We start from the raw sequence: 12,326 nt of genomic DNA, 5'->3' as shown, positions 1-12,326 counted from the left end.
ACAAGTTTAAAAAGCAACCAAGTTTGTTGCTAAAACAAGTAAATGAGTATTTAGTAACAAAAGTTCATTATTATAATGAGATACAAAGTTTATTGCTATAATAAGTAACTAGTTTGTATGTCTATGATTGATGCCCTATCAAGATCTATGCTTATCGTTCCATAGATTATATGGTATCATGCACTCCAGCAATCGGGCGAGTGAGGAGTTGTCAATTCCTAATAGCGTTATCCATAATGACCATTGGCTCAAAGATTTAATGGTTGGAGTAAAGTGTAAAGGGAAGTGACTTAAGACGATAAAACCTCATGCACTCCAGCAATCGGGCAAGTGAGGAGTTGTCAATTCCTAAAAGCGTTATCCATAATGACCATTGGCTCAAAGATTTAATGGTTGGAGTAAAGTGTAAAGGGAAGTGACTTAAGATGATAAAACCTCATGTTTCGTGTTGCATAGACATACATAAAGAGATATAGCAAAATATAGCAATCAAGTTTCATACAAATCAATTTAAATACAACGAACAATAAATAGTTTTTCAGACATGATTTTCCACCCCAAAACATAAAAACCAAAAATAGGGGGAGTCGTGAATACTCACTATGCATTGAGATGATGCAAATGGTGCCGTGAACTACGTTCCACTTGTACCACTACTGATTGCTATAATAATGGTATTCACTAGTGAGTCTCTAATCGAAATCTAACACTAGTATACTTACTACTACAATAGAATTATATCAATATTGTGTCAAAATTAATATTGATAACTTAAAAACATATTTCTATGAAAATTAAATTTCAATGAATTAAGTGTTATATAACAATTTAAGTGGAAAATTTTCATTATTGAAATGTTAATATTTAACATTTTAAGAGGTGTTCCAATGATTAAATATGCAAAAACTAAATCAATTTGGTTCTAAACTTTCCCAAACTTTGCATTTCAGTTTTAATTAAAGTCAAAGACATTAAGATAATTTTTCTTGAGTTTTTGATTTGTCTAACTATTTTTCACCATTTAATTCCTTAAATAATTATAAAATCATGGAAAATTAGTAAATTATCATGATAAATTCTTATAATTTTTGTGTAACCGTTTTACAGTGTACATAATCTGGGAAAAATATTAATATGTATTTTCAAAAAGTTTAACACACAATTTTTTCTGATTTTTGTGTATTTATTCTATAAAAATAGAAATAAATAGATAACAGATTCAAAAATTCACCAAACCTTTTTTACAAGTGTTATTACACATACTTAAGCTGGGGAAAATAAAAAAATGGATTTTTAAACTGTTTAACCTAATTTTATGATTTTTGTGCTTTAAGTATAGTAAATCTTGAGAAAATAGAAGAAAAATAGCATACAGAAGAGAAAATCATCAAAATGTTTATGTAGCATCCTAATACATTATAAGAGTTTCTAATAAATTTTCATGAATTTTGGAAATTCAAAGTAGACTGTCACTTATGGGCGAAGCCCCTAAATGAACGGGGGTCCCAGGGCAACGCCCATGTCTGGGTCCAAGGGGCAGAGCCCGTGGCTTCATTTTGAAAAAAATCTTAATTAGAAATATGAATTTTTTTGTAAATGAACTTGGTTTGATTTCATTTTGACCCTTATTAATAATCCACTTTGAGTGATAGTCTATGATTGTTATACACTCTTTTGATAGTTTGAGTAGTTTTTAGACAAAGAAAATAGTTTTCAGACAAAGGAAGTACTAAATCATTTTGTTCATAATTTTCCTGGTACAATAACAATTAAGAAAATCATAACTTCATATTCTCTGTTCTTGAAACTCTTTTGAGTCTTATTCGATTAAAGGTTGGGAATACCACCCAAATACTTTAATCTGAAAGGATACACATGATTCTCATAATTTCCAAGCCTTTTATTACCGTGCATTTCTAACAGGTGGTGCCATCAACGTTTTGGTTTCATCATCTGTGAAACCTTTTCAGGTAAATTACAATTTTATATGTTTTTATATGAACTGCTTCTAATTACCAAAAAAATACAATTTATTTGATTTTTGTTCTTTTGTTTGTCATATTAGGGTTTAAATATTGTTAGTATAACTTTAAAGCTATTTGATTCTTTATGTTACCTTCTATAATTTTAAAAATGTATGACTCGTAAGTAATTTTTTCAGATATGTGAGACTTGATTGTATACAGAATAGAAGATAAAGGAAGATAATATGTTTCTTACATTACATCGTATCTGGAGGCTTTACATGGTTTTTCGTAGAAGTAGGTACATGTTTATCTATTTATTGTTTGGCTCATTTTTTTTTTCATAGGTTCATAAAAACATTGAAATTAGCATACAATAATATTTTTGTTCATATGTACGTTTACATAAAAAATGGAACAATAGTTTTTTTTAGGTTTTGTTCAATCATAGAGGTCAGAAAGCAGAAAGCAGAAGGAAAGGAGCATGTGTGGGTATTTGTTCGATCAAACGAGGGATAAAAAACCCTTCGGATCCCAGTTTTGGTTTTTTTAAACCGATTACTCCCGAAATTATGAAAATGAAACTTCTTTCAAATGAGATTATGAAAATGAAACTTTTTAAAATAATTTTTATAATGATAAGACCTTTTAATCAAAAGGTAAAGAAAACACTATAGCACACGTAACTTTTTGGTAATTTTCTTTTCTATCATGAGACTATTTGACACAAAATTCGATGGAGTTTGTTTTAACCTAAACCTTTTTTTGTCCCTTCAATTACATCCAAACTTTTTTTTTTTCATTTATTCAAAGAAATTAAGATAAAAAGCTAGTAAAATTAAATAATATTAAAACAAGTGCGTAATTTTGCAATGCAGCAGTACCATTCATATCGATCATATCCACCGTATTTTCCTCTCCCTCAATGACCTCTTTTATCCTTTCTTCAATTACAAATTTTCCGGTATTAAGAACACACCTGCAACAATGCCACCGACGGACAACCAAGGATCTTTTCTCAACCGTATAAGCATCCGACGAAATCAAGTAGTCTATGAGCATGAGGTCGAAGACCTCGAACAATTTCAAAAACACGTCGCCGACCGCCTCACCGAACTCTTCCACCTTCCCACAGAAGACGCAACCCCAAGTGATCCGCCGGAGACACTCTTATCCATCGCATGGTTTCGTAAACTTCTTGACGCATTTTTATGTTGTGAGGCAGAATTCAAGGCGGTTGTCATCATGGGTCGTGACCCTACCACCTTTGCTAAATCCCCACTCGACCGGCTTATCCCGGAGCACCTTGATCGGTCGGTTAAAGCTCTAGATATCTGCAATGCGATAACTCATGGAATTGATTTGCTTCTACATTGGCAGAAGCTTGCCCAGATTGCCGTTGATTCTCTTCAGCAACGACCATTCGGAGAAGGGAACGTTAAAAGGGCAAAAAAGGCATTAGATACGTTACTATCGTCGATTACTATCGATGACAAGGAGAACCACCATCACAGCGGAAAATACACAGCGTCAAAAGATCAAGAAACAATCGGAAACCTAAGATCGTTATCTTATTCATTCGCCAAGTCATGGTCAGCCTCCAAGCAAATCCAAGCTATGTCCTCAAATCTGGCAGCGCCACGCGGTGGCGAGCCAACAGGTTTAGTCGTACCTGTTTACTTAATGAGCTCTGTTTTGGTTTTCGTGATGTGGGCTATGGTGGCGGCAATTCCATGTCAAGAAAGGACAGGGCTGGGGGCTCATTCGCAGATACCGAAGCAATTTCCGTGGGCACATCCGATGAACGGGCTGCAAGAAAAGATTGCAGAGGACTGGAAGAAGAAAGAGAAGAAAGGACGGAGTGGGTTGTTGGAGGAGACACAGAGACTGGAGAAATTGGGGAAGAATTTGGTGGAATTTGCAGACGGGTTTACATTCCCGGTAGAGGAGGAGAAGGCTAAGGAGGTGGCGACGCAAGTGGTGGAGATGGGTGACATATGCCGGAGAATGGAGGATGGGTTAATGCCGTTGCAGATGCAAGTGAGGGAATTGTTTCTCCGGATGGTGAGGAGCAGGGGTGAGGCCCTTGATGTTCTTGATCAAGTTAACAAGATCACTACACCAGTTCCATATAATTTTTAGGCAACCATCCCACTTCAATTTTCTTTTCATTTTTTACGATAATTGTAACTCATATTTAATATTTTATTTATCTATAATATATTTTTTATTTTTAATACCAAAACTTCATGATTTTTCTAATATTTCTGCCACTCAACCTTTTTAGTTTCCGTTAGACTCAACAGAGAGTTTCGTTGTCCAACTTGGCACGAAGCACGAGTGCACGACCATGGACATCATCCTAATCTTTTGTGGTTTCGTTGTTGTTGTGGAGAATTGTGGTAAGGAGGACGAACGAGCATGACCAACAAGAAGGAAGGGACAGTTGAACCTCAAAAACATATTTTTTTAAATAAATTTTACCTATATAAATACAATATTTTACCATCATATCTTCAAACCATTCTTTTTTCTTTTATACTCTCTAAAATCTCACATAGATGGATTTTTTTTTTATAAAATTTGGTTTGGGTGATGATGAAAAATTTATCACAACGTTCTTTAATGTTGTAAAACACATAAAGAATGAAGAACATATGGATGTTAGGTGTAAAAGACCGGCTGTCTATTGAGATATATGGACCGTCAAAGCATCTAAGAATGAAGAACATATGGATGTTAGTTGTAAGGTCTAAAAACGAACGTAATATTCTTGGCTAGTCCCCTATTTTCAACGATATATGGACCGTCAAAGCATCTAATATGTCATTCTTGGTGAATGGGCATTTGTACAAATATGGTTATTACCTTGGTGATAGGATATACCCAAATTACGTTATCTTTATGAAAGCATACGTGGTACCTCGAACTGAAAAGGCAAACTTGTTGACAAAACAACATGAATTTGCTAGAAATGATATAGAGAGGGCATTTGGAGTCCTCAAGCAGACATGATATTTAGTGAAATACGCTACATGACTATGGGATATGGATAGAATAAAACGAATAGTTTATGCATGTACTATAATGTATGATATGATTATTGAACATGAATGCGGAGAGATTTGCATGTATGATGCGAATGATGTAGGTAACCCGGTTCAAAAGTTCGTACTCGGAACGACTAAATTTTTAGTATGATTCGTTGAAATTCGTAACAGTGAAATGTGTTTCAATTTTCAAGAAGCAGAGTATTTGTACCAAAACAATGTGAACGAAGATTAATATTTTATGTTTGGAATTTGTATGTTTTTTGTCTTTTTTTTTATTCTCATATTTTTTTTATTATTGAAGTCTTTTATTAATGAATGAAAAACTAGTTTTAAAAAAGCTATGTTTTTTATTGTATTTATTATTTGATTTTTATTAAAAAAATAATGTATAATGGTGTTTTAATGGTTGATATACCAAGTATTAATGGTTGTATGTAGTGATAAGATAACATCCACCACATTAGTAGTTAGTATTGGATACTCTTGATAACCTTATATACAATGATTTATATTGTACAAAGTCCTAATATTCTTAAAGAACATAAGATAGATGAGAAAGAATTGTAAGAAATATCACGCCCTCCACACCTTCCTTGCACCACGCCATAGGGTGTGGTGTCAGTGTAGTGCAGTGTGCACGTTGTAACCTCTATACATGTCATCACCATGCTGGTTACATTGGGTGTATACTCTGTAGCAGTAAAAAAACAATAGACAGATAATTACTTTGTAAAAACAAAATATTAATTAAGACATTCATTAAAATCAACAACCCGTTATTAAAAGCTTATGGGTATGTTTGACAACCACCTTTTATGAGTTTTTAGTTTTTAGGTTTTTAGAATAAATAAATAAATAAAATGTTTCCTTCGTTTGTACGAACTTTTAGTTTTTATTTTAAACAAAAAAAACCTTATAATCTAAATTTTAATTAAAATAGCTTTTAAGAGTTTAGCTTTTAGGTTTTATGTAATTTTAAATTTTTAAAAGCTAACAATTATTTTTTTCGAACGCATAAAAACTAAGTTTCGAGTTTCAAATTTACAACTACCAATTTTCATATCAACTAGGCTTTAAAAAAAAAAAAAAAAAAAAAAAAAAAAAAAAAAAAAAACCATCACATTTGTACGATCATGAGAAATAGACATAAATTGGACAAAAATGTGGGTCAATTTAAAGACACAAAATTAACTAAAATTCGAAAATTCCAAATTGGGTTCATCAGTTGAAGCAAAAAAATATATACTCAAATGCATGAATCGGGGAGTGTTAATCTGTTTCATTTAAATATTCATAACCTATTACGACATGGATTTATTTATATAGACGGTTCTTGTAGAAATATTGGTCAATTAACATGTGTGCTTCGATGAGTTTGTGAAGTCTTTTGGATATTTGATAACTATTTTGGAAAATTCGCTATTACAACCATGTAATTACGGAACTTGTGTATTGCTAGAAGAGTAAGGTATGGTTTTAAGGGATATTGTTGGAAAATCAATGTTGACCGAGGACTAATTGGATGTGATACATAAAAAGCATTTATAATTTAAATGACGTGAGAAGTGTGTTTGAGATTTCATTTTAAAGTTAAAAATGATTTTTAAAAATAAATAAATAAATAAATAATTTTTTTTTTTTGACATATGAACGTGGAAAAGAAGATTTTTAAAAAAGTTTTTGTATTAATTTTTTAGTGGCAAAAATCAATAAGTTAAAAAATGTTTAGCTAAGAGAGTGTTTGAGATTTCATCAAAAAAAACTCCTTTTTAATCTATTAACTTCTTGAAAAGTCAAAAAAAAAAAAAAAAAAAAAAAAAACTTAATAAGGACCTTTAGACTATCCCCATCAGCAACCCAACCCAAATTTTCTATTAAAAATTTAATTTTTCTTCCTTCCATCTATACAAACCAATCCAACAAATTTTGCATCCCATTAGCAACTGAACCCAAACCAACTATTTATTATAAATAAAAAATTAAAATTAAATTGAAAATCTATCAATATTATACTCTATTTAAAGTGAACTTATTTTTATAAAATTTAGTATTTTTTAAAAAAATTTATTAAGATAATATTTAATGTATAAATGACAAATCTATACAAAAAAAAATAGAATATGACATATAAAAGAAAAAAGAAAAAAAATGGAGTGAGCAAGTATGAGTTGGAGTTGTGGTGGTGGCCTAGTTCACTATTAATCATTTAATTTTCATTTTCTTTATTTAAAAAACCGGTGAGCGGATTGCCTAAAACCCCCAATGGGGTAGCCTTAAAACAACTTTTGGTTTAGCCTTTGAAAAAGAGTTTTGAAGAAGTTATAATTTGTGACTTCTTAAAATGATTTTGACTTATTAGAATAAACAAAACAACCAAAAGTCAATAAGTTAGCCAAACACTTTTTAGCTTATTGATTTATTGACTTTTGCCACTAAAAAGTTAATCCAAACACTTTTTTAAAATCTTCTTTTTCCACATTCATAAGTCAATAATTTTGTAACATACCAACCGCCAGGTATCATTATTATTCCATTTATATTTCATGTTTTAAGGTCTACACGACATGACTCGTCGAGTAGCAACGGGTCAGGACACGTCATTTAATGAGTGACTCGGCGAGTCGGTATGGGGGACTCGACGAGTAGGAGCTAGCAGAGGAAACCTTAAATTTCAGGGTTTTTGCACCATATATATTGGACCATTAGTGCCTCCCACTGTCCTCTATCACCCCGTGAGAGCCAGGAACCTAATTTCCGTGAGTGTGAGCTTGGAGAGTGTTTAGGAGCTTTGGGAAGTGATTTTTGTAAAGGAAACTTGTAGATCAAGAGGCTAGCATCAAGGATTTCGTGTGGATCCAGAGTCTACTTCATCTTGGGCACGTTTTGGAGGTAACAAGTTGTTACCTTGACCTCTTTTCTTCTAGAATCTTTCATATGTGAAGTTTAGGGCTTTGTTTAGCTATTCATGAAGGGATTATGGTATGGGAGCTAGATCTGAAGTTGAAAATTCATATTTGAACCTCTTTTGAGCCCTAAGTTCATAAAGTTCTTATTAAGGTCATGAAGGAACCCTTGTTTATGAGAAAAGTTCCATTTCAAGCTTAGATATGGAATTTGAGTCATGCAAATACGTAAAGGTAGCAACTTTACGTTGCTAATGCACTATAGGGACCTAGATCTACTGATTGGAACAAATGGGTAGTTCAGAATCGCTTGATTATGAGAGTATGCATATGGACTCGGCGAGTCTGAGAGATGACTCAGCGAGTCGGGTAGGGTTTTGTCCAAATTGGTCCCGCATGGACTCGACGGGGTCCAGGAGATGACCCGACGAGTCAGTTTGGACTTCCAAGCACTGTGTCGCGTATCGACTCGGCGAGTCTGCTAGAGACTCGGCGAGTCAAGTCGAGAAATTCTGGAATCAAAAGGGACTCGAGGCAGAGGATGTTATATTCAGCAAATAAGTCAACATGGACTGTTGACCATTGACCATTGACTTAACTTGACTGTGGGATATCTTGTACCTCCCAAGGGCATTTTGGTAATTTGAGTGGTTATTGAGTGGACCACTTATGGGTACAGGCGAGGTGGTTGGAGTTATATCTGGAGGTGTGGACAGTATCATTCCGAGCTGCTAGCAAGGTGAGTTATCCTCACTATATCAATAGGGTCTAAGGCACCAAGGTCGGCACCTTTTAGTTGCTATCTTGGTTATAATATGCTACATGTGGTTATGATCTGTTAGATCGGTATCAGGATAGACAATATATTGTTATGCTCTTATGATCCGTTAGGATTGGTATGTTAGTGACCTGGTTAGGTCGGTACTCTGGTTATGAGAGATTGCTATGATCGATGATCTGCGAAATAGTTATATCTTATATTTTTATATGTCAGTATATGTTAGTTATATGCACATGGTTATTTGCTTGATGTTTGGGTTGAGGCTGAGGCGGTCCTGCTTTGTGCTGAAGGCCAACATACCCTACGGGCGGTCCGGATAGACGGCAGGTCCGTATAGCGGTCCAGTTATACTGAAGGCTCAGGATCATTGTTTTCAAAACCGGACCGGACCGGCCGGTTGAGCTGGAAACTGATCAGGTTACCAGTTTTATGTAGCCCAAAAACCGGCTGTTATTGAACCAGTAAAAAACCAGCCGGTTCACAAAAAACCGGTTTAAACCGGACTGGTTCGACCAAAAAAACCGGCTTGAATAATATATAACTATACCGGGGACTTTTAAAAAACAAAACCCGGCCTAGAAAACCCAACACGCGTTTTCTTTTGTTTAATCTGAATCAATTTGCGTCTCCTATATATAAAACAATATAAGCCTATTTTTTTATTACACCCACCGATGTGGGATAAAACACAACGCAAACTTGGATATCTTCTTTACTTTTTCTACTTTTCTTCTTGACTCCTAAAACAAACATATATACCCTTTGCTTCTCGTTCAATAATCAATACTTTCAATCCATTTTTAATTTTCAAAGAAATTAATTAAATAACTTTTATGCTTTTATACATGTATATAGTTATAATTCTGTTCATTGTTAAAGAAAAGCAAATTTATTAATACTTTATTGTGCAATATACTCTTCATGTTCCTCTTATATATATATATATATATATATATATATATATATATATATATATATATATATATATATATATATATCCGGTTTTTAGGATCGGTTTGACCAATTGAACCATCGAACCGCTAAGACAGTCGGTTCGATGTCCGGTCCGGTTTTCAAAACCTTGCTCAGGATAGATCCAGATAAACTGTAGGCCCTGCAGGGAGGTCCAGTCAGGCCGAAGGCCTAGTATGCATGTTATTGATTATATGTTATTGATGTGGTATTATCGGTGTGGTATTGGTATTTTGGGGGTAGCTCACTAAGCCATCGGGCTTACAGTTTCAGTTTATTGTTTCAGGTACTTCTAGAGATCATGGCAAGACGAAGGCTTGACCGTACCGCTCCTCATCCATATGATTATATTTCTGGGACACTGATGAATAATATTTTGAAAACATCTTGTAAAAACACTATTTGGTTTCATGGTTGAAAAAGTTTAAATTTGGCTTAAAAATTTTGGGATGTTACAAAGTTCTTTTGGATAAAAGTCATTTTTAACTTTAAAATGAAATCCCAAACACGCTCTAACTTATTGACTTTTGATTGTTTTTTATTCTAATAAGTTATAAGTCATTCCAAGAAGTCACAAATTATAACTTCTTCAAAACTCCTTTTCAAAAGCTAAACCGAAAATTGTTTTAGGTTGGAGGGAGTTGTGCAATCGAAACTACACTTCATTCACTACTACATGTTTGCCACGTCATTTTTTACCACACAAGCAAGGTTTCTTGCCACACCCAAGGAATGGTGCAACACTCTTCCCTTTTTTTAAATAATTTAATTAAAAAGATAATATTTTATTAATTGTAAATAAAAATGCCACACATTGCATAACTTTTAAAAAATAACCTAAAATTTTAGAAAAGCAAATTAGAACCATAAAACATACACCTTAAAAAAACACACACCAAACGATTAAAAACTTGAAAAAAACTAGAAATTAGCCACGATTTTCATAACGTTTTTTCAATTCCTCCTTCATCGCCAAAAAACTTGAAGCTTGTCACCGGTCATATTCGACGTGTCCACCGCTAGTACTCTCATTTCACTCTCCCTTTGTTTCCGAAGCTCTCTTTTAGAAGCAATTTGCAAAATCTTGTCCATTCTATCTTTTATACCCTCCATGTTGGCCCTCATTTCTTTCAACTAATCTGAATCTGATGCTTTTCCTTTGTCTTTGTTTTTTTTTGCTTTGTCTCTTCCCATTGGTTGGGAACGTGGTGAAACTGGAACAGGTTCATCTTTGTTCAGATCAAATTGAACATGAGCATTTGATGTAGTGTGGTTGGACTAAGATGTTCTGTTGCGTTTTGAACCACTGTCGATATGTTCGTCTGATGTTTTGCTGTTTTTCCATTTCTTGTTTTCTTTCACACAATTCTAAACTTCAAGAAACTTGAAAGTCTTCACGCTTTCTTTTTGATACACTTCGAGCAAATCGCTTTCTCCACTTTTCCATTGACGTTTCATGTTGGTATACAAATTATTAAGCAACATGATATCTTTGTTCATCTTCCCCCATTTCGAGTACACTTGATGTTTTGAACGGTACTCTCCACAATTTATTCCTTTGTAAAACCCGAATCAAAAAATGATCATACTTTTGGTCTTTTCCAATCGTCGCATCTTCTGAAATATCGATCCAAGATTGTGCCAACACTAACGCTTCTAGGGGTTCCCAACATTTAGCATGTTGCCATTTCTTTTCTTTTAGTTGATGGTCGAGTGGTTTGAGTTTCTGCAATGTTTTCCGGATCGAAATCAGAAACGACCGGATGTGGTTGTGCTTGTGTTTATTAAACAAACTCAGGTTGAGACAAAAACTCAAATGGATTAAAATCTGATTCGGGTTGTGTTAGTGTTTGTGGTAGTGGTTGTGTTTATGGTACTGGTTGTGTTGATCATTGTGGAAAATATGGAAGCATACCGCCATAATGGTAATACGGAGGCAAAAAAATCGGTTGATCAAATGAAGATATTGCGGTTGTGGTGTTTCTAATGGGTGTTTTTTCATTGGTAGACCTTTTGGAAGAAGACATTTTGAAAATTTTGAAGAAATGATGCTAATGAGTTTGAGTGAGGATTTTATAAAAAATGGTAAGTATATATGGGGTAAATTTAAAAAAATAAAAAAAATAATTTTGAACGCAAGGATCGTTGAACGGTCAAAGAGCACCAACCAATCAAAATCCACAGCAGTTTCTAGCCACACTGCGACCTAAACCGCAGTAGACCGCACCCATGGGGCAGTGTTCCAGGTCCATGTGGCAAAACCGCGACCACTCCCTTTGGTCTTAAAAGTTCTTATTAAGTATCTAAACAAAATTTTTTTAACTTATGGACATTTTAAGAAGTTAATAAGTTAAAAATGAGTTTTTAGATGAAATCTCAAACACCTTCTATGTATCATTCAATGGATAAAACTCTACCATTGTGAAATGTCACATTGACATTCAATGTATCTAGAGTTCAACGGCCATTAAACTCATCAATGGAAAAAAAATGAAAGTTTTTAATTCTTAAATATATACTATAATTTACATTTTATAACATTCTATTGAACTTTATAAAGTTCAGTACATTGTAGGAAAAAATGATAGAGTAGTATGGATTGTAGAAAGATGATGTGACAATCCATTAAACTCTACAAAGTTCAATACATTAT

At 33.7% G+C, this 12,326-nt stretch overlaps 1 protein-coding gene across 1 annotated transcript; it reads left to right on the top strand.

The window, feature by feature from the left end:
• Positions 1-2,840: 2,840 nt before the first annotated feature.
• LOC145033393 (protein ROH1A-like) lies at positions 2,841-4,182 on the top strand. The gene has a single exon (XM_078982027.1). It carries the CDS (start codon positions 2,952-2,954, stop codon positions 4,104-4,106), a length of 1,155 nt encoding a protein of 384 aa, XP_078838153.1. The 5' UTR covers positions 2,841-2,951; the 3' UTR covers positions 4,107-4,182.
• Positions 4,183-12,326: the final 8,144 nt, after the last annotated feature.

This window comes from Lactuca saligna, chromosome 3 (assembly GCF_052625555.1).
Source record: "Lactuca saligna cultivar CGN05327 chromosome 3, ASM5262555v1, whole genome shotgun sequence".
Classification (NCBI taxonomy): domain Eukaryota; kingdom Viridiplantae; phylum Streptophyta; class Magnoliopsida; order Asterales; family Asteraceae; genus Lactuca; species Lactuca saligna.
This window is presented reverse-complemented; position numbering and strand designations above follow the sequence as displayed.

Excerpts from the sequence above, each read along its gene's own strand:
- LOC145033393 (XM_078982027.1), top strand. The coding sequence starts at position 2,952 with ATGCCACCGACGGACAACCAAGGATCTTTTCTCAACCGTATAAGCATC.